At 41.0% G+C, this 22,919-nt stretch overlaps 1 protein-coding gene and 1 long non-coding RNA gene across 9 annotated transcripts in view; one reads left to right on the top strand and one right to left on the bottom strand.

Annotated features, from left to right (window-relative positions):
* Positions 1–4,145, bottom strand: part of GBE1 (1,4-alpha-glucan branching enzyme 1) — a 180,105-nt gene extending 175,960 nt beyond the window's left edge. The window contains exon 1 of one of the 7 annotated variants that reach the window (XM_075769449.1): positions 3,903–4,145. In XM_075769449.1, coding sequence (XP_075625564.1) covers positions 3,903–4,006 — 104 coding nt within the window. In that variant the 5' untranslated portion in view covers positions 4,007–4,145. The remainder of the gene's footprint in view (positions 1–3,902) is intronic. The other 6 variants (XM_075769480.1, XM_075769438.1, XM_075769453.1 and 3 more) reach the window with 6 other exon arrangements.
* Positions 3,661–22,350, top strand: LOC142604242 (uncharacterized). 2 transcript variants are annotated; one of them, XR_012838128.1, is made up of 5 exons: positions 3,661–3,934; positions 13,057–13,193; positions 14,564–14,661; positions 15,627–18,939; positions 19,749–22,350. It is a non-coding gene; the product is annotated as an uncharacterized LOC142604242 (long non-coding RNA). The 2 variants fall into 2 exon arrangements; XR_012838129.1 differs by lacking the exons at positions 3,661–3,934; positions 19,749–22,350 and adding an exon at positions 11,383–11,501 and having other exon boundaries at positions 15,627–16,133.
* Positions 22,351–22,919: the final 569 nt, after the last annotated feature.

Genomic DNA, 22,919 nt, shown 5'->3' with positions numbered 1-22,919 from the left:
TTGGAGTATAGTTTCCTAGTGAAAATCTTTTACATTTTATTGAACTAAAGGGACAGATTGGGGGGAAGTGCCTAGAGCAAAGAATGAGCCAGGCTCTCCCCCAGGGTAGACAGGAAAAGAGACCAGAGGCAATGGACAAAGTTGCAGCAAGGAAAGTTACAGTATTAAGAAATTTTCACAGTGAGACCAGCCAAACACTGGGAAACACTGTGGAAGCATATCTACAGAGATACAGCGCAACCCAACAAGGTTCTGCACAACCCAATCCAACACCAGGAATGGCCCTGCTTTGAGTGTGAGAATAAACCATCATAACCGAGTTAACTGTACATCCTACAACAGTCATGCATAAACAGTCATAAAATTTTCCAATAGTATTAATACGGCAATGCTAATACAGCGCTATGGATAGAACAGCAAAGTCAAGCCCAAAGGGTGAGTGAACAACTTGCTGATATCACTGCCAAGCATAGAGCCTACATCTTTTATCCCTCCTCTTCTGTAGAGGAACATACTGGAAGACAAAGTGAGGACTATTTTTATATGTTTTTGTACAAGGCATAGTATAAAGATCTCCACAGACAAATGTTTAAAAAGCTTCGTTTCTCAAGTATCCTTAATCCTCTGTCAAAATCCCCAATTTATTTCTCTAGGTGATACACAGCATGATAACCATAAGCTACAAAATTCCCATCAGTCCTTAATTATTTTGTTTAATATTAAAGTAAGGTCAATATCTTTGCAAACTTTAAAAAGAAATTTATATTACTACAGTAAAAGTACCCATACATATTATATTTGATCAAGTTTGTTTCATTTCTGTTTTTTCCAAAAGCTTCCTAATCCAAGCAAGTAAATCACTTTTGGTGCTACAGGGTGCCAGGTACAACAGCTGCCTCCTGTCCCCTTCATCAGGAATAACTCTGCCTTCTGAAGTGAGAGACTACCTGTATCTTTGTTATTTAAACTTTTCAAGTGGGGAAAAAAATGCCACTGGCTGGGAGTATCAGGAACTAAGGTAGAGAGAAAGCCAGCCAGTACTATCAGAAGAAAAAAAGAGATTATACCACTTCAACTGCTGAAAAAGTAACAGTTTCTACCCAGTTTTCTTACTCTACATGAGTAAAGAACTTGCTAATACCAAATATATATTAAGAATTAGTCCTCCCACCCTACCTATGAGGCAGCCATGGCAAGCAGTTGACAGTTGATCAACTAATACATAGATTTGCTCAACAGCAGATACTCCTGGTTGCTTTATCACAGCCTTTCCTACACTGTGTGGGATACATCTGATCCACTGGGTTACTTAATGAGATGCCCCACAAATGCACAATCAACATTTAAGTCACCATCTAAAATAATTACCACCTTTCTAGAGGCATTAGAATTTACTGCCAGAAGGATTTAAGATTAATGTGTAACTTTACTGTGTTCATATGCTTGGAGCTTCAAAGGTAAATACATTTGAACACATTTCTGCTTCTAGACAACTTGCCAGGTTTATTTTGCTTTACACTTACTTGAAATATTAGTTATGCAAGTGCCATATCATTACGTAACTGTATTAATCCATTCAACTCAGAGACTGTTTTCAGTTCTAACTCCTGTCTCAAAAGGGGCCAGGAAAGACACACAACAAAGGATCAGACATACAGACCACCTTCATACAAGGACCAATTAAACACATCAGGTTCATTCAGACTGGAACAAAGATCATATAGCTCTGCACTGCTGAAGATTTCATGGACACAGCAAACAGAGTTGTGCAGGGTCATTCATCACCTCCTCCAGTACAAGAACTGGAGAAAAGTAAGCAAACCCCACCTACTGGAGGCTCAAAACACCCCAGAGAACTGGTTCTTCACACAAGCAGCAATTAGGCTAAAAAAGTCTTTTTTTCTTGGGCACTCTTGATGCAAGAGCTCTAGAGAAAAACACAACTGGAGCTACTAACTACAGACTGAATCACATTTCATGGAAGCTGGGATGAGCACTGCATGGAGACACTAACAGGCATTTCCCTGTGCTTAAATTCTTCCTCCTTGGTACTCTATCATCCACAGGGTGGAAGCCAGAACAGGCTTGTTGTTTGGGCTTGGAATAAGACATTTGGTTTATCAGAGGCTGTCACAAATTTTCCTTTTCTTTTAAAGAAACAATATACATGTTTCCACAAAAAATATATGTTAAAAGTGACTGATTTAAGGTTCAGAAGCCAGGAAGAGACAAAATACAAACAGGGTCATCTGAAGTTCTGTGCTTGAGATGGATGAGCCTTGGAAGTACACAAAGGTTTTGAAAACTTCTTGTGTTCAGCACAGCCGTACTATCCTCAGAAATACAAACACCATCATTCACAATGCACTCATTTAGATGGCAGGCATATTTGGGAAGCCCAAATGTTTTAATAAATGGTTTTATTAAGAGCCAGATCCACCCACTTATTACTTCCTACACCGTGGCACCCCACTGAAAGAATTAGGTGTTTTACAGCACTGCATACATTACCTCAGGCTTGCCAGGAATCATTGTTTAAAACACTCAGTTATTCTATCATTAAGAGATTACCGTTTGAGAAAATGCTCTGTAAATCAGCCTAGTAGTTTACTCAATCCTTAATCCCATTTTACAAGATCTAGCCTTACCACTATTCTCTGCCAGAACCCAACAGAACACATGGTAATGCTAAGCCAAAAGCACCATGTGTAATACTGTAAAGGAAAAAAAGCCAAACATTAACAAAATCAAATTCCCTCTTACTTCCATCCCACATACACAGACTTTTCCAGACTTCTGGGATACAGAGCATTGTTCAGTACTGCAATTTTGATTATCAGAGAACCGCTAGTGAAATGCGACATATAAAGCTGCACCATAAAACCTCCCAATTCCTGTTTTTGAACAGCCAGTGAGGTTTTAGCAGTTTTTCAAGGCCGGCAGTTTGCTCCGCAGGACACAGGTCACCCCTGCCCCAGCTGCTGCTGGCAGGCTCTCGCCCAGGCCTGCCACCCATGCCGGCCAGAGGGCTGGTGTCGCAGTTCCCAGCGAGAGGGAGGAAAAAAAAAGTATGCTCAGACCGGCAACCTGAAACCAACCTAACACACACTCTGCTGCTTTGTTCCCAAGTCTGACGGACAGCTGAGCTGGGGTTACAGGGACAGCTCCAAAAATGCTCAGAAAGGAAAATTCTCCAAAAAAAGAAGTGATTCATGAACAGGTTGTTTACAGGTTACCACAGCTGGACTGAAAAACGTTTTTGTTGGCGACAGCGGCTCGGCTATCCGCCCTCACAAGCTGTCCCCGGCGCTTCCCCCCGCGCCGCACCTGCCTGCGCTCCAAGGGCCGGACTCGCCTGTGAGCCACCCCCCCCCCCCCCCCGCGTCGTTAACGCAGCAATGCCGCTTTTAGCCGGGTCGAAGGGGGACAACGAAAACGCCTAAAGCGCCGGAGAGGCTGCGGAGCACGGGACGTAACGGCCTGGCCTCCCACAACGCTAGCGACGGCGGCGGGGAGGCCTTCCTGCAGCGGCGGGCCATGCTCGGGTCAGGAGGCCTCGCCGGGCCCCGCGGCGGCTCCGCCCGCGCTGGAGACGCCTCTGCCGAAAGGGCCGGCGCGAAACCCCGCTGCAGGTCCGTCCCCCCCCGCCGCCGCCGCGGCGGGAAGCGGAGCCGCCCCGGCGCTGGCTGAGGGACAGCCCCCGCCGCCACGGGGAGGGAAGAGGAGGGAGAGGGAGGGGGAGGGGACACCGCTCGCCCCGCCGCTCCCCCGCCCGCCCCGGCGCCCCCAGAGGCGGGCGGTCGCCGCCTGCTCGCCCGCCGCCCCTCGCCCTGTCGAGGCGGCGCCCCCCTCCCCACGACAGAGGCCTAGGCCGCCGGCAGGCGGGCGGGCCGGGGCGGTACCTGCGCTGGAAGTCCGTCTCGAAGGGGGCCAGGTAGGGGTCCCGCTCCAGCAACTGCGGAAGCTTCAGCGGCTGCGGGGGCTGCGTGCTGACGGCGGCCGCCATTTTGCCCGCCGCAGGATTCGCGCCGCGCCGCGCCGCCGCTATATACACCCAGGGAGGGGGGCCGGGGCGGGCGGACGGGAGAGGCGCCCCCTGCCTCTCACCACCCGGCGCCGCCCACCGGCCGGGGCAGCCCGCTGGGGTCGGGAGGCGGCCGCCTCCGCCGCCCCTCCCCGCCCTCTCTGCCAGCAGCCTGGACCGCGCCGCCCCCCCCCCTCCGCCCTCCCTTCCCCGGTGCGGCGGTGTCAGGGCTCTGGGTGCCTCGGGGAGTCCGGGGGGTATTGAGGGGACTTTATCCCTGCCTCCTCTTGACGTGGACTAGTGAGGGGTTTAGTTTCGCAGCCCGGCGCTCTGCCCGCAGGGGGATAATAGCGGTAATGGGGGGTGCGAATGTAAAAAGCCGTTCTCTCCCAAACGGTGCGAGGTGTCGGGGCGGGCGGAGGGGGCGGCCGGCCGGGTGAGCGCGGGCCGGGCCTGGGCCGTGGCGCTGTCGGAGCCACCCGAGGCGAGGGAGCACTGCTGCCCTCGTTGCGGGGCCCCGAGGTGCCGCTGCTGCTGGGCTGCGCGGTGAGGTGCGGGGGCGAGCTGTGCTCTGCCAGTACGGGAAATAAAAACAGCAGCTGGCAGAGCCGGCCTCCCCGGCAGGGCAGGGCAGAGCCGAGCCGGCAGGAGGGAGATGCCTGCCGTCGCTCTCGGCGGTCCCTAGTTTGTTTTCCTAGTGCCTCTTTGATGTCTTTTTCAGTGTGTCTGCTGCCGGGTGAACTCTGCATTCCCACACACACACAAAAAAAAAAAAAAACCCACACCAATACACACACACACAACCAGATTTGGTGTCATGATGTGTGCTGGAATAAATTTCTGGACTGTTTGATGGGGTGCTGGCGTGCTCACAGACAAGCTCAGCAAAACAAGACTCCGGGGGCATCCATGAGTTCTCATAAACACCATGTCTGCACAGCAAAATGTCGCTTTACTAGACACATGAAGAATCCTAAACAAAGTAAGATTAATTCAGCTGGTCCTAATGCAGCTCTGAATGCCGAATAGCACAGGTAGATTGCTGTGGAAGTTTTTGACCTAATATCAGCATGTCTTATTTTTGGATAGGCCACCAAATATCCAAGGCAACTAATCACTAGCCTGACCATGCCTCTAGGCCAACATTTAGCACTTTTATTTAGGGTCCAGCAATTTTGCTTTGTTTAGACATGTAGTGAGAGCATTTATTTAGAGGCCTCTTTTGAATGTTTTTCAGCCACGGTTTATAAATTTTTCAGCTCCTAGATACCTTACCTTGTTTCCAGAACCATCTCCTAAATTGTTATCCTTAGTTTGTAACTCTTCTCCCCTATCTTAGCTTCCTTTGAATTTTAGTGCTGCTTCCCCTTCCTGCCTGCCAGATAACTAACGGCACAGTGTGTAATAAACACTAGCAATTTCTTTATTACTTTACTCAAAATTGGCTATAGTGAAAGTTTCCATAGAGATTTATTTCATCAACAGTGTACGTTTAACTACACCATATTTCCTTCCTTGCAGCAGTATCTAAAATCCAAGTACTTTTGTCCTTGTTCCTTACAGAGTGCGACAAGTATTCCCTATCCTAAGGGCAATACTCATACGGTTTGCTATAGCAGTTGCCCCAGCAGGAGGTCCAGGCGGTTTTTGTTTGGTTATGGAAAGAAGTAGGATCTGTGCTGTGGCAGAACTACCTATCATATCCAGCTCTGATAGACGAGGATTTCTTTTTTTCCCGGTGTCTACCATGTCTTCAGTCTCACTGGAGACTGAAAAACTGTTTTTAAAATTACCTGTGCTTCTCAAAACTTTCTGCATGGCAGTGATTCCACTGCCTGTACTAAACCAAAGTTTTAACAACTCTTACCATCTTCTTATTCTTGCTTTTTGCATCGTACTAGGTGCATCATGCTCCTTTGCGAATGTGTCACTGTCTTTCTCATGGTTAACTAGTTTGCCAAACTAAAAGGAGAGAAATTCCAGCTGATTATCAAGAACCAGGAAATTGGTTTTTTAGAATACTTACATGTTACCTGTGCTGCTGCTTTAGTGCTTCCAGGTGTTTGGTACTGGAGAGGTCACCTGCTGTTGAAGTGGAGGTAGGATGATAATTCCTCCAACCTTTGAATTCACGAGCATAGGAAACAGCAGCTTCACTCTTGGCAGTCTCTTTGGTTTTCTTCATTGTCAGGAAGCTCAAGCTAGTTCACAGCACCATTACTAGCTGTTTGGCATAAACATAAGAGAGCGATTAATCAGCATTAGCAGTTTGTGTAAACAGTAGGAATATAGCTGTGACTTTTGGCTCCCTGAAGACAGAGACCCCTTCTTAACCTTCATTTGGAAGATTTTAAGTAGAAATGACACAGTATCCAGCCTCATATCCAAGCAACCTTGAACTTCAGGAAGTTAAATTCTTCAAATAGCCCCTGTCCCTATAATAGACAAAGCCCAAATGCTAAATTTAACACTGTCTGAACTGGGAAATTGATAACCATATCATTTGTATCTACTCATGTTTCAGTTTACAACTTGGGCATGATTTTATTTGTCACAAGTAACTCAAAACTGCCTGCATATAGGCATATATTATTGTGATCATCTGTTACACCATGATCTAGGTAAGACTCAAAGGCTGACGTTGGTTCTCAGGACACTGCCGTTTAGTCCTCTACCTGGAGGCAAATATGGCAGTTCAAACAATTAATATTGTCCCAACAGCTGAATGCGTCTTTGTGCGTTTTATCAGATATTGCTACAAAGCGGGCAGCTGCTGTTGCCAGTAGAAGTAAGAAGAGGAGGACTGTTTGTAGTAACTGCTCTTTTGGGAGGACAGCAGTGGATCATATAGGAGTGGTGTCTAGGGCATGTGTCTGGCACCCAGTTATCACTGAGGCTGGAGTATATCAATCCACTCTAGTCTTTCAAAGGATGCTCGTGGTTAAGTTATGTATACTTTAAAATTTTGCATAGCAATGCTGAGCAGTCACTGCACAATTATTATAACATCAATTTAGGGTTTTTTTTAAATAGCAAAGTTCAAGTAGAAATCAAATTTTTGGATTAAAGAACATTCAAGATTTGGAAAGCATTTAAGAAAGAGAAAATAGCTACTCTTGTCATGCAGTGCCTCCATTTTGATTCACTAATATCTTACACTTATTTTGCAAAAGACAACAGAGATGTGAAACTGTAGGAAGTAGGTTAGGAAAAAAGGCACTGGTTCAGATTCTCCCTCATCAATGGTGTCTGTTAGTTTCTCAGCCAGAACAGATCTGAGGCATGTCTGTCCATGACTGGCTCTTGCAGAGCCGGTTCCTGAGCTCCAGGTACTTCTAAACCAGGTGGCTCAGAGCAGAGCTGGTCCCTGGTCCTGGCGTGGTTCCATAAGATACTTCCAGACCAGTCAGAGTCATCTTTGGAGAACAGGATTCTACACTGCGGCTGTTATGCACTACTGCTAATTTCTAGACTGCTCAATCCCACAGCTATGAGACAGATAACTCATATATGAGTTACAGTGTGTTTCCTGCCATGCTGGTTCTCAGATTGCCCAAAGCAGGAATATGGTGAGGGTTTGCTGGAATTACCTTCTAGCCTGGAGGGAGGGAAAGAGGGCAATGGCCAAGGATGATACGTGCCCAGGTTTTATTCCAGTATAGACATAAATGGGGCATTGCAAACATCCATACTCGGATGCTACAGTGTGGTCCCACATACCACAAAGTATTCATTAGCTTATTCCATCAGCTGTGCTCTGTTTTAGCTGCGGGCAGCCTGTAGACTCCTAGTTTAATCCATCTGAGAAGAGATGGCAGGTACCAGAGACACCAAGATGTTTAACTCTGCTGCTGAGAACACTTAAGAATTACTGCTTTCTCAAAGTGACAAGTCACAAGGCATGTCCATTGTATGTTTCAATTCAATACTTAAAGGCTATATCCAAGATTTGTCACCATTTCAATCTGGGCAGAACTCCTCCCAGTTCCTTTTCCTGAAAGCCTTTTTACATCTAGGTGTGTTTGGTGCACTTTGCTTGCTTGCATGTGAGGAGATGTATGCATTTTTTATTGCCATTGCACCTTTTGATGTCTTAAAGATGAGAAATAGTCCATGGCCAAGGACTGAGGAACACAGGAACACATGAGCTCTCCCCTGTGCTGATACTGGATCCCACAATGGGCACTATCAAGAAAAGGTGTACCTGTGGACAGAGGCAGCTGTTCAAAAAGATTTGTGTTTCATTATTCCAGAAGAATGGATTCTTGAAGGCTTCCCTGTGTCCTTCATAGAGGTGTCAGACATCTAAGCGTGTTACAGTACACATTGCAGCTTCCCACCTTTGGACTGGTTTTTGCATGTTCAGTACATAACACAAAATGGAGTTCAAATTTTGAAAGAAAACTAGCTTATTTTGCCACATTGGCCAGCCATACTTACCCCTATTATTTGTTCAAGAATCCATAAAAACTTAATTGCACAGTTGTCATCTGGATCCAACACAAATGCCTCCCCCCGCCCCTCTTAAAAAATTTATCATTTATCTTGGTAGTCTTCTCAGGCAGGTCAAACATTGGGAATGGAGACTGAACAAGCTACTTATCCCTATCTTTAGATTCTCCAAGGTGAAACACATAGGAGAAAAGAAATGGTGAAGAAATGGTCAGTGTTGCACAGCTGCTGCCAAAGCAAGACCTCAACAGCATGTCACAATTCCATAATTAAGACTGCACTTCTAGCAAAGATTCAATTATTTGATTACATATGAAGAGCAAAGCACATATCAAACAATTGAAAATTGCAGCAAACATTCCATTGATAGATCCATTAGCTTGTTTATAGGTTTGTGGGGTTCATTCTTGGGTTTAGGTTTTTTAAGAAATGCAGGGTATTCATTGAGACTATCTTTTAAGGTCTTACCTTTGGCCTGTCATGGTATTAGGAACTTTAACTAACAACAGGTCTTTAAAGATCAAAACTAATATACAATTGGAAATACTAAAAAGCCAGTTTCAGGCTTGTCAGTTTCCAGTAAGCGCAGCTGACAGGAATGCCATTTGCACTTTCCATGCAAAGCAGAGTGAAAAGTCCTAGATAATGGCTGCTTCTTGCTTTCACAATATTGCAGTATTTAGTAACAGCTAAATTTAAATTGTTATACAGAAAACATTGTAGAACCTATGCCTTTTCTCTTAATGTTATGTCCCCCTTCCCAGTCTGCCTCTGGGTCCTATGGGTGACAGTTTAAGTCTTCCTCAGGCAGATGCGAGCATATGTGCTATGACAAGACATTGGCCTCCTGAGGTCTTTGCCACAGACAGCTTGATGTTCATGGGAGGGGTGGGTGTCTCCCTCCTCAATTTTGAGGTTCCCAGCTGAAGTCTGACAACTACACAACAGCCTCTCCCAGATGCAGCTGACATTAAGGATCCTGTTGGTCATGCAGGGACTGCCCGGGGCTGTCAAATCCTCACCCCCCAGTGGCACTCAGAGATGCAAGCTCACATGGCTTTAGCAATAGTCACTCAGGCACTAGGCAAGGAATGGCAATGGCAAAAAATCACATGTACCAGGCTAAAATTCCCCTTTTTGATAGATGGTCTGTTAAACACAGGCTAATTGTTACATGAGTTCAGCAGAGATGTTCCAAACTCTCCTATGACTCAAGGCTTCTTAACAGGACTGAGTAACGATTCTTGAAAACAATATTTTTTTCCTGTATGGTCTTTTGTTATGATAACACTTAAGGGTCTGAAGGTACGATGATGTATAACCATTGTACAATCACAGAAGCTAGTAGAACAACTAAAATTACAATTGTAGGGTGTAAAGTTAACTTCAGGTTTCTGTAGATGTCAGAGACCATAGTCTTACTTTTAAGGTAGCGATGTAATTTGTATCTTTACATTGCATGTGTGCCTAGCATTGGGCATGTTACACACTGTGAGATAGTACACAGTGATTTCTGAATGTATATGAACAAAACTGAATCCTGTATAGATAATGGCACAATGACTGAAGCAATTTCATAACCACATTTTTGTCAAATTCTGATCTAAGCAATTGTCAAAATATTGAAAACTAATATCCTTATATATGTAATGCATGTCTTGAGTAGTTGTTTTTCTGGAATCTGCCTAAAAAGACTATGAAGAACATCTATCATGTTCAATATTCCATCTTCATAAATACACATTTCTCATCTCAGAAATGCTATAGCTGTAGACCTCCAAAGTTAGCTGATTAGCTATAGTTGAATAATCATGCAAGGTTACATATTATAAACATAAGTAACATTTTGATACCCTATCAGCTTAGGGACCTCTGATTTCTACCATTTTCTACGTGTCTGAAAATATCCCCAGTACAATAAATGAAGGTCCAGTCTTCACAGTCCCAATGTCATAAACTACACTTACAGGTATGCAGTCCGTTGCCATTGGTGATTGTATTGTATGCAATACAATTTTCCATGGGAAGTATTTTTAAACCTCGGTGATTCACCTTTTCTTCTTAGAACTCTCAAAATTCTATATTTTATACATATAGAAAGCTTCATCCAAAACAAACACATACGCACATCTTTTGTTAGGACAGATTAGTAAGAATACATTTGTCTTCACACAGAGAAACAAGTTTTCTCTTGTTTGGAGATGAATCCTTTAGGTTGGATCCTTTGTCTCATTACCTAGGTTCGTGTTTTGTTCTTGTTTTTAAACTCAGCCATGGTATTTGAGTTAAAAGAAAAGTAGTATGCCTTTAAATTTTCCTATGTGCATGTATCAATAAAAATATGCAGTAAATAAAACTAAGCGATATGCAGCTTACAGTGTGCATACATTTGGAAGGATTGGTTATACTATGTGGAAGATAAAATAAGCAAATGTTATTATTAATAGTTATCTTAGTTATCCAGGCTAAAGCACCTCCTTCAGTATAAGTTTCTGAGGATATACATGTTAATTAGCTGCATTTCTATTTCCTGAATACTTATGTTGAAGTACATAGTAATGAAACAACTACTTTGTTACTACATAGTAAGAAAATTTACTTTGTATTATTAGATAACTTTAGTAATCCTCCATCTGTTTTTGTTTTGGGAGGTGAGGCACTGGAACAGGTTGCCCAGAGAAGCTGTGGATGCCCCATCCCTGGCAGTGTTCAAGGCCAGGTTGGATGGGGCTTTGGGCAACCTGGTCTAGTGGAGGGTGTCCCTGCCCATGGCAGGGGGGTTGCAACTAAGTGATCTTTAAGGTCCCTTCCAACCCAAACCGTACTATGATTCTATGATTCTATAATGATCAGAATATCCTTCCAAATTGCACAGATCAAAGCCTGTGCCAGGTATTCAATCTTTTTGCATTATATTATCTTCTCAGGCAACATCCTGAGGCTTTTCCTTTTCCACTTGTCCCTTAGTTCCACCAAGACGGCAGGTCATCCCCAATGAGCAGGTTGTACTTTGGTGTCTGTAAAGGTGAGGCGTAAGCAATTAATTGCCTTTTTCCTTATGACAGTCTTAAGTTAGTGATCTGGTAAGGGGCTTGTTGGAAATATTGTCCCAGTACTGCATCTCTTCCCCAGTTTTCTCATGTTGTTTCCATGTGTGCGTTTATGTTAGGTCTGACTGTTTTGTTACTACACTATTTCCTACCACTGCATATGTGCATGGACGACTTTTCTGCTTCTTTTTACTTTGTCATCCCCCTGTTGCTACTTTTACCAAAGAAGAATATTTGAGAGTAAATGCTGACAAAAGTAACAGTTTTTACAGCTTCTAAGTCATACACTCTCATGGATTTTTTGTGGGTTTTTTTTTTTTTCTTCTTTACTATTATTCAGTGTCCCCTAGATCACTTCTTCCCTCATATGGGTTGCTAGCTCATTCCATACTGTGCCAGTATCTATAGGCCATAAAACTACATGTATTTTTGTGTCGAGGACATCCACTACAGCTCTTTAAATGCACCCTGGTCCTAATTCAAGGCTTGTCCATCTCTGCTGTGCACAAAACTTTGAACATAGCCTGACTTTTTCTGCTTCTAATACGTCTCTGCTTTCTTTTGGTTTGTGATCATCCAGATGATACAATCTTGCGAATTCTGGTCTTCCTTTTAACCTGTAGTACATCTACTCATAGTAGTCAGTTGCCACTGCAGGAACTGACTGATTTGCAAAAATCTGTACCTCAAAGACTTAGTTACTGCTGAATATGCCATTCCCTCAGCTCAGCCATTTCTTCTATAAAGGAGAGGAGGGTGGGTGTTTCTTGAAGCAGCGTGGGCATGTCTAGTAAGGGGTTGGATTTGGTTTTTTCCTTCCTTGATTCCTCTGCCAGTCTACCTGATTTTGTCTTTTACAGATAAACCATAAGCAAAACAAAATCTGTACTCAGCTGGGTCATGAGAAGGGAACAGAGACAGAGATCTCTGATCAGCTAGGAATATGATCAGAGGTCTTTAAAAGAAGTATCAGAAAACTTTAGGCTTCTATCCAGTGTCCACCTATCATCAGCTTGCTCAGGCTGCCATCTATTTTCTGCTCTTTCTCTCAGATTTTCAGCACACTGTCACCTTCCACCACAGAAACTGCCACTTACCCAGGCAAGGTTTGCCTGGAGTGAGTCGCAGCCAGACCATAGAACAATGTAACTACTGTTTTCTGCTTTCCTCAGATCCTCAGTGATCCTGAATCACATGGGCTGCCAAAAATTCATTTCTTTTACTGTAAATGAGATTCCTGCCGGGACACAGGAATGCACACCTGGTCTTCTATGATGACTGTAGGCTTTCGCCTACAAAAGTTTTTGCAGAGAGTTGGTTGCTCACCAACATACTGGCACAGTTCACAGAAGGGTTTGCCCATATTCTCCATTGATTTGTTACACTCAAAATCCTGTGTACTACACCATATACACAACACTAAGAATTTATTGTTAGTCCAGTAAATATTCTAACAGTCAAAATTATCTGATTAATATAGAAAAGCCTCACTTTTCTGACATTATGGTCACCTTTCCTGTGTGCCTCTAGGTCCTGATGTTGGCAGTTTAAGTCTTCCTGATGCAGACGAGAGAGGGGACTTGCTTTACGACAAGTCATCAGCCCCTTAGGTCTTCACAAAGAGAACAATGATGTTCTTGTTGGGGAACTGTAATTCCTCAGTCTTGGTACGTTTGGTTTTATTTTTAAACCTTTTCCTTACACCATCTGCCTCCCTCTATTGATTCCCAGATAGTTTGAATATTGTACAATATCTTTACTCCAGACCTCTCAGCAGATATCTGACATCCTCTGCAATTTTATTCCACTATTATATAAACGTTAACTCTATTAAAATCAGTAGTTTTAGCAATACAAAACTGTAAATCCTTAGTGGAGAATCCAGGAGACAGGTTAGAAAGCAGTGGTTGATTTTTCAAATTCACAGTAGTTTTGCTGAAATACATAGTCAGAAGACCTGTATAAAACTGGAGGTCATTTCATCATTAAGTTCAAATTTGTCACTTAGCTACTTGAGTAAAGCATCTATAAATGGAAGACATCATATAATGGAAGACATATATAATGTTGCAGTATAAAGGCCCATTTTACAGTCTGCCTGCAATTTAGTCATTTGTCAATATAGAATATAAAGAACTTGAGTCCAGTATCTCTTCCAATTTGTTTTGTTTTTGCAGAATTTGCCAAATTTATGTTAAAATTCTGACCTGTTATGAAAAGCGTAACATCCATGTCGGACCCATGAGCAAATCAGCTAATTGTGTGCTTCTCTTACATTAACCAACTGTTCTTAGATAAATATGCTGTAGAAATACTTAAGTACTCAAAATGCTCTGTCCTGGTAAAAAATTACAACTATTTTTGTCTTGTTTTATTCCAGCTCTTTTTCCTCAAAGAATCTGAAATATGAATAATTGTAGTAGGATAAATGACAATACAGGGACCAGTAGGTATACTGAATCTCTGGAACTCATCTGCCATTTACTTTGTGTCATCACTGACTCTCATAACACAGTGTTCTAAGCAAAATGATTGTTATATGTATATATTTTTGCCTTAATATCAACCTTCTATAAATTTAACATTTTTTTTGTCAGTCATAGAGTTCACTGTTTCTGGTCAGTCAGGTCAGTAGCAGTCAAATAGTTAGTACGCTATAAAGTGCCATGTTAGTACACTATAAGGAACGAATCCTTTCAAAAGTCTTTCATGTCTTACCTCCATTAAAATTTAGTCTCAGAAACCACACTAAGTCCTCTCCTGACTTATTTCTGTTGGTCATTATCTGGCTCTTGTACTGTTTGCAGTTAAGGCATTAATTTATGCAAATGAAGATATTATTTCATTTATAAGATCATTGTCCAAATTGTTAAGACTTATTTGTTCTATTTCCTCCTCCTGCTGTTTCAGCCACACAGTTAAAATACTTATTTGCTCTTACAGTTCATGAATTATCTGTTCCTTCTTGACCTATTCACTCCTTCACTTGTCTCCTCAGTAACTCCTATGTTGTCATCTGTTTCACCACATGCTCAAGAAAAAACTCACAAAGGTTTCCATCCTGGGAGCTGAGTCATTCTCTAAATCAGGACCATCATCCTCTGAACACAAAATCTTCCTGTGCAGAACTTAAGGGCAAGTATTACCTATGTGATTTTACATGGGATATTTTAGCTTCTCTTACTTTAAATTACTTGTGCGTCTGGCTGAAAAGCACATAATTTAGCAGTATCCACCAAAATTCTGTATGTATTCATATCATATGTGTTACACAATGGCAAAAAATTAGTTATCCTTCTCAGTTCTGTATTCTATTTCCTTCCTTTTTTAATCATCATTTCAAAACGTACATACTCACATCTTCACTGGTTTGTTTTTTGTACATACATCTAATTTCTGTGTATTGTGACTGCTTTCCTGTCATCCAGGAAACCTCCAGCGCTCAAGAAACATAACCTGCTGTACAATCAAATTGTTATTCCAATCATACCATTAAAAGACGCTCATGATGAATATCAATCTGGCTTAAGTAATCCGATATACCTAACATTTAAAAGGGCTGACTAATGATGACATCCTGAAAGTGAGGAAAAAACAAGACCAACTTTATTTCTTATCCTTTTCTTAGCACTATAAAATACCATACACATTCTTTGTATTTTTAAATGAACAGACTTGCTTTTAATCTTGTCTCTATGCTTGCCCAAAATGTATACTCTGGTATGTTGAAGCCACTCTAACAGTACTACAAGTTATTAACATTGTGACTTTTCCTGTTTATGTACAAATTACTGGGTTACTTGCAGCTCTGAATAAGATGTACATGAATGCTTCTGAAGAACTCTGAGTTGTATTACATTGCTTGAAATAAAACCTTTTAGCTGATTTCTCCATTATAATTCTTTTCATGTTTTAGGACTTTTCATGCTAGTTCTCTTTTTATAAACACTGCCTTTCTTAAATTTGTAATCTTCCAAATTAATACTAATTTTTAGGTTTTTTCCTTGCTTTATTTGCTTGCATATGTATCTTCTGCCTATCACTTGTCCAGCTCTTTTTTTGTTTTAATGTGTTTTTTTTTTTTCCTTCTTTTTTTACAGTAGGTCATGTGGCATTGCTATCCCTAAGGAATTTAAAGTTACATGGAAGAAAATTGAGCCCCATGCCGATGGATGAGATAGGCGTTATAGCTTCTCCATGATCTCATTGCATGTTGGTAAAGAGACAGGACTGTGGAATATGTGATACAAGTGTCATCAAAATACTTCCCTGGTTTTGTGAGGAGTTCCACAAGGAGTCTTTCCTTTTCTGTAAAATGAAGCACGGGTATTCATAACTGAAAAAAAAAAACAAAACCCAACACTGCCAACAACAGAAAATTAACTGTCATGTGTTGTTTCTTGTTTTTCTAATTTCCTTTCTATAGAATGAAACATGGATATTTGTATTTTTTAAAAAAAAAAAGCCAACAATAAGAAAAACTATCATCTGTTGTCTACTGTTTTTCTTAAATCTAGAAATGTTTTGCAAATTTAACTTAAATCATTAGTCAGATGTCTTGCCCCAGTTTTTCATCTTTAGAATAAACTGAAGTGTTTCAGCTTTTAGCATCTGTCCTGCTTGTTCATATGATTTCATTTGTGTGTTGAGGACCAATTTTTCATAAACATCAAGACCTCTTTCAACACTGACACAACGGTGGGGAACTGAGGTGGGTTCTATTGCATTTCCATAGTAAATTACATTCATTTTATAACCTATTCGATATTCAGAAACATGAAAACAAGCCTATTTATGAATTTGAATGAGGTACATTGTGCCTTTCAGGTTAATGTATTTTATGTACTGCTTTGAGTACAAGTTTGCATATTAACTGAAAGGTTTGATTAATTTTCTTCTCTTCATTCTTTTCAAAAAAGTCTTTTGCATTGTATATTAGCGCTATTAGTAAAATGTATAAAATCTTCTCTGATAACTTTCCATTATGTTAGAGAAGATTCAACAAAGCCTTTAATTTCTTTTGTCTTACATCGTAAACCTGGATGGTTAAGAAAAAAAAAAATCTTCTTCCAAGAATATGGTATCTGTGTGTAAATATAACACTGTCATTCATAGTTAGAGATAATATGCAGAGGTTATAGCTGTGTGAGCTATTTAAAAATCAAAAGCAGCACAGTCAGAATGTAGTCATGTTTGGAGGAGTAGTACATAAAAGTTATCCCTGAAGAACATATCCTTCTAAAGGGTAACCGAATATAATTATTTCATGTGGTGCTGTATAATTGAGATGACTTGGAATTCCCCCTCTTGTAACACTTTTGATCTAGCTGTTAAGTTTGACAGGGTAAGGTTAAATCTCCTTCTCCTATCACGGGTTAGGAAATACTTGTAGTGCTAAGAATAGCTCATTAAAGGTGGATGGAAAGTCTCCTTTTCCAATGTACATATTGATTACCATAACAGTGAATTTATCTTTGCTGGCAGAATGACATACCTTGCTGCTGTATCAATGAAAAATTTCTTGTTGATTAAAACTGTCACTTGCCTGGAATAACTAGGTCCAATGAAGTAAAAACAGGGAAAGTGGAGCAAGATTTTGTAAAAATAGACGGTCCTGTTCTATGCAAAACAGCACCTGTTTCTTTTTGGAGAGAATTTGAATTGAACACAGGACTTTTTTGAGTTGATAAACTCAGATGATCTGATCCGCTGTTGTTCTGGACCTCATATGACCCTCTGCTGACTTACTGGCTTTACAGCAATATCACTGATGGCAGAAAAGACATTAGTAAGTAAACTTACCAATGTGCTTGTACCTTAAAATTTTAGGTGAGCAGTGCCACAGATGTCAGGGACATCTGTGGCCTGAAGGCAGAGAGAAAACACTCCTTTCTTCCTACAATACACGTGGAAAACTTGGTAAGGAAGAAGGGCTATACAGTATGTACATCACCAGATACATGTCTCTATTTCCACAGGAGCACCCTTACTCTTTCCTATATTCCCTGCCCCAGCACAGAGAGAAACACTGCATAACCACAGTTTAAGATGCTTGCTACAATGCCTTCTTCTGTTCAATCTAAAATAATTTTTTCACCCATCTCCCGGAGTGCAGTGCACTGCGAGTAAAATATATCCTTAGGAAATTAGTAATACATGCAGCCTTACTTGACTTTTCTTTCAGCTGCTGAAATAAGATACTCCTTTTCTCTAAAGTGTACATAGATGGATGTCTAGAGTTTATGAACTGCCAAATGTGTGACTTCTGGATAACTGCCAGAGTTGCAAGGCAAAGAAGAAGCCGCCCAGCACTGGATAGTGATAGTGCTTGTCTAAAATCCGGTTAAGGATCCACTGTTCCCAGTAAGAAGTACAATCCCTCCATAGAGTTTTTCCAATAAAACAGACATCTCCAGGTCATCATCATCACAAAGTGACAAGTACAGAAGAAAGATTTCAGTATACCTTCAAAGCAATAGGTACTGGAGGGGGGGAAATGCTACATAAATGATCTCAGCATAATTAGGAAGAAGAAGATTAGCTAAGGAGTCTGTTACTCAAAGAAAACGGCCACCACTGCTACCGCAGTGGTGAAATAAAAAGTAATAGATAATTTAGAATGCTTTATTTTCATGCTTATAATAAAAAAATCTTAGTATCTTATTAGAACTTGGCCAATTTTTCAACAAAAAACTAACTGAAAATATGACATAATTGTTTAAATACTTAACTGTGACCCACTGTGGTATTGAAGGGAAATACAAAACATTAATTCTTTTAGAAACTTCTCCAGTTACTGAAAATCTTTTCTATGAATTCAAAATGTTATTTATGCAATATTTTTAGTCTGTAGATAATCCACAGATAATCTAGGACTAGCATTCATATCAGGAAATTCGAGTTCTTTTGACTTGTTTTGACTGAACTTACATGATATTCCTGTTAGCTGTGGATACTTACCACATTGCTGGTGCTAGATGTTTTGGCATGGCTAGTCTCAAATACTGGTTTGAGGAATTTTTCTCAGACAGTCATTTAAAATGTGTTGTCTCTATAAGACTGTGATCATCAAAACCCCAAAGGAACAGGAAATTACTGAGCATGTTCTTTTACAGATTTGACCAAATATTCCCAGAAATATTTTTCAGCATTCACTGATGGGCAGAGAGCAGTGCCTTTATATCCAGTCGTGCTGTCTCCCATGGGACAAGAACAGTCGCTGGACCTTGCGTCTACTTAATCTCTTCAGTGCACAGTCTTTCTGAGTGACAGGGCTCTGTCCGTGTCTTACCGTAGCAGAACTCCCCCGAGACGCTCGCCTTTAAACCTGATGAGCCTACAGCATCCCATAGTCTTTATTTCTGCATTTAAATCTCCTCCTCAGAAGTGCATCCCTTAAATGGCTGGATTTCAGTATGTCTGATTCTTTTTACTTTGAATATCCTACAGCTACTGCTTTTTGTCTTATCCTCAAAGAGGCATCTCTTTGTTTCTAACCTTATTAACGTGGTAAGCCAAATGAAGATTCACTTCTGCACGACGCTTCTCCCTGGGTAGTAGACCAGCATGCAGTGACTCACCACCTCTCCTAGAACTGTTTTACAGAAAACGGCAAAATGTTTCTCCATCCGTATCTCGCTATAAAGATTATCCACTCCAATAACATGAAGTAAGTTGACTTGCCGTTGGTATGCCGAGCAGTATTCCCAGTGTCATAGGTCCTCCACTCAGCACCCGTTCTTGTGTTTTTCACTGCTGCTCTGGAGATGCTAGCCACCTAGCTCCCTCCTGGCCTGGGTTTGCCCCAAGTTTTGGTTGTAAAGCTTAAAAATGGGAAAGCAGGGCTGTAACCTGGAGATAGGCAAAGTAGGTCATTCCTCAGTTAAAAATTCCACCATTTCTTTTCATAACTCTTGATATATTCTTGGAAATATTGCTAATCACACTGGTTCCTTGCTTCCTTGATTCTTTGATTAATTTCAAGCAAATTCATCATGAAAATATCAAGCAGTTAAACTGAGATATGAGTAATATTCATGAAGCAGATATCCCCCCAAGTTCTAATAAAGTCCAAGGCACGCACCCTGCTGGTTAGCTTTCACTCACCGTAAGGAAGGATCAAACTATGACTCCTTACAGAGAAACCTCAGACTGTTTATTTTAACTACTATGTTAACTAAACATGATAGTTTTTAATGGGATGATTCTTGGTAGCATTACAGATGGCAAAAAAGGAATTTTTTTGGAGGGCCTGATCCTTTCGCCACCCCAGGCAGCCAGCTTATGTTCCTGCCTTCTCAGAGAAACATCTGGGGGAGGAGGGATGTCAGGCTGAGGCCTCAGAAGAGTTCTCAAGGCACAGCTCACAGATAAGCCAGTTTACTGTAGTTCATTTCCTAATCTACTGCATGCCGCTCCACAGTATTATATTCATCCTTCTCACCCTCAGGACTTTTCTTTTTCTTTCTTTTTTTTTTTTTTTTTAACCTGCCGTACCTAAAGACAAGTTACAGACCTTATGTAATCCTGAACAGCAAGGATGTTAATTGGGTTGAAAATGGTAATGATGCATCTAATTCTGTCTTACCTGCGGTGCACTCAGATGTCCTCAGAGCAGGAAGAGCATCTACATCCCAGAACAGAGGCTTGGACACGTATTTTCCTGTGTTGCACCCAGCTCCTCCCTTGACCCGTTATCAGTGGCACATTACAGTGAATCAAATATGAATCCCACAATATTTCTCTTCATTCTGTCTCTGACTAAAAGCAGGTATATGCTCGAGACTTTTTTGATATTTATTGCCTCAGTTAAAGCATAATTAGCTCCATGAAAAGGAAGGGGATTAGCCACCTCCACTTTTGCTGAGACCTCTATCACCTTTACATTACAGGCTTCTATTTGGTTCTTCAGCTTTTTCAATTACCAGTCAAGGAGGGTTTTAAGTCTGCAGTGTAATAATACTTGCAATTACTAGTAAATAGCATTTTACAGCATTAACTAGTCTGTCCCTACCACATCCTTTTCAGGCAGGCAAATAAATGTTATCATCCTCATTTTACAAACACATTGATTAAGTGACTTGCCTAAAGGCCACACATCAATTTCAATGTCAGTGCCAGGATTAGCACATAGAAACTTCTGCATTGCAGTCACAGAAAAAAAAGTGATCTGTATTATCAAGTCCACCCCCACTCAGAAACAAGCAATCACTTCTGAGATGTGTAGTCTAGATAGCATTTACCCACTTCACATCCCCCACATGCCTTTATGCTTTGTCCACCTGTTAAGCTGCTCCTTGATGATGGCTCAGAATGGTTCCCAGTATGTCTCTAGCACGGGAAGCTTTTCTATCTACCTCCTGGTTTCAACCCAAGGGCAGGAAAGCACTGCCTGGAGAACCTGTGGAACTCCCACGTGGGTGGCTGAGCTTGTGGAGGCAGAGGGTGAGGGAAGGAAGAAGGGCTCATGCTGCTCTCCAAAGGGCAACGTGAAGATGAGCGATGATTTGAGGAAGCAGCAGGGGCAAGATTAGGAAGAAATTAGGAAGATCTTCCACCATTTAAAGACTTTTTTTTTTTTTTTGCCTCTCCAACCAAGCACATTTTCATTTTTTAGGTTGTGTACAACAGGTACAATTCTCTTTTCCATTGCTGCTGTAGCTACTGATTGGAAATTGTGGTAGTTGCATTGGTAACATTGGACGTTGAGTCTTCAGCTCTAAAATGTAGTAGCATCTCTAGTCCTCAGTCTGTTAAGCTATTGGGTAAATTGCTCCAATTTAAAGATCCTGCTTTTAAATTTGGAAGGAATTTTGGACTTTATCTCCATTGTCCGGTTTGGACAGATAGACTGTGTCTGTGTTCATCTCCTCACTGACCGATGAGCAACACAGATCTTACTTCATGCATGTGCTATGTATGACAAATGAAAGTATAACAAGTAACATCATAGCATGCAAAAAATTGTTAAACATTACTGAGTTTCTGATGTTAAAAATCTGCTCTGTTCACAGGCAGTTATTCCAAAGGAAAAAATGTGATGGTGGCTGTAATTGTTTCCCCTCCAGAACAAGTCTTCCCTACCTGGATAAACAAACAAAACAGAGAAACTCAGGACAACACTTTTAACAGCTAATTAAGGCCATCCACATGTAAGAGTGGCAATGTTTTGTTCTGATTTAGGTACAGTTCACAAGATCTTTCTGACTCAACTTCTAAATGTGACAGAAAATCAAAATAATCGTAACTCTTTTGAACCGCAGCCGTATAGTTTGTCAGCAGATTCACAGATCTGTCATTAAAGCCCACAATATCATTTCCCAACACCTGAATTTGACCTAGTCATTGAAGCTGATGCTGTGCCAATGTCTGAAAACAGATACACTGAAAAATTGTCCAGCATTTATCATAGATGCTGGTATTTCAGACCAGACTCCCAGGCGATGAATTATATTCTTAATAAGCATACATGACAAAGTTAAATTTAGAAGTAGAATTTGAAATAGTTGCCAAGTTTTTAATTGAAGGTCATTTGTACTTTTTTTTTTCTTTTTTAACTCATGCACATGTAGACACTCACAGGAAATGTCTGAATTTACCTTCAAAATACCTCAAACTTTAGACAAATTAATTATATATTTGCCTTTTTTTCTGGCTTTCAAAAGATTATTTCTTGCATAAAACTAACATCATTCAATTTGTTGCTTGTGAGTCACCTGTAGATTGCAGTATCAGAATTATTCAATAAGTTTATGCCTGTCAGAATTTTATATTAGCTCCATTATTCATTAACAGCAAAAAAAATAAAGCATCTTTCTAAACGAATGCTTAAGCGTATGTGTTTTCTTGGCACTTCGTTGGCTTGCTTTTCTGTGCAACCCTAGTCCTTACTCTTCCATCTCAAAATTATTAAGGTGTCATACACAGAAGTGGCAAGTTTAGCTGCATTAAACTGTGATAGAGGGTTAATCTTACCTAGTGAAAAAGCAAAACATGGCCGGATGGTCATAAATGTGATTATGTGTTCTGAAGCCTGATAAATATTGTATCACGCCACAATTTAAGATGCTCAAGGGCTTCACAACCTTAATTGCATTTTAATGATGGCAACTCTATTCAATTATGTACTCTGGCTTCTTCAAAAAAAAGCACTTCAGTCTTTAAAATGATATTGTGGTACATCTCACCTGCAGGGCTGCTGCAGTATTTGGGGTATGCCCTGTTGGTCTTCAGTTGTAGCTTTGGGTACTAAGAAATGCAAACCAAAGGCTTCTGCATTGGGGAAAAAAAAACACAAGAAAACAACTGAATATACAGTCAAGAATAAAACAAGAGCACGTGATAAGAAAGACAATAAAATAATGGAAGACAGTGTTTGCATAAAAATTACATTT

The sequence above is a fragment of the Balearica regulorum genome, chromosome 1 (assembly GCF_011004875.1).
Source record: "Balearica regulorum gibbericeps isolate bBalReg1 chromosome 1, bBalReg1.pri, whole genome shotgun sequence".
Taxonomy (NCBI): domain Eukaryota; kingdom Metazoa; phylum Chordata; class Aves; order Gruiformes; family Gruidae; genus Balearica; species Balearica regulorum.
Note: the sequence above shows the minus strand (reverse complement) of the source record. Positions and strands in the feature narration are given on the sequence as shown.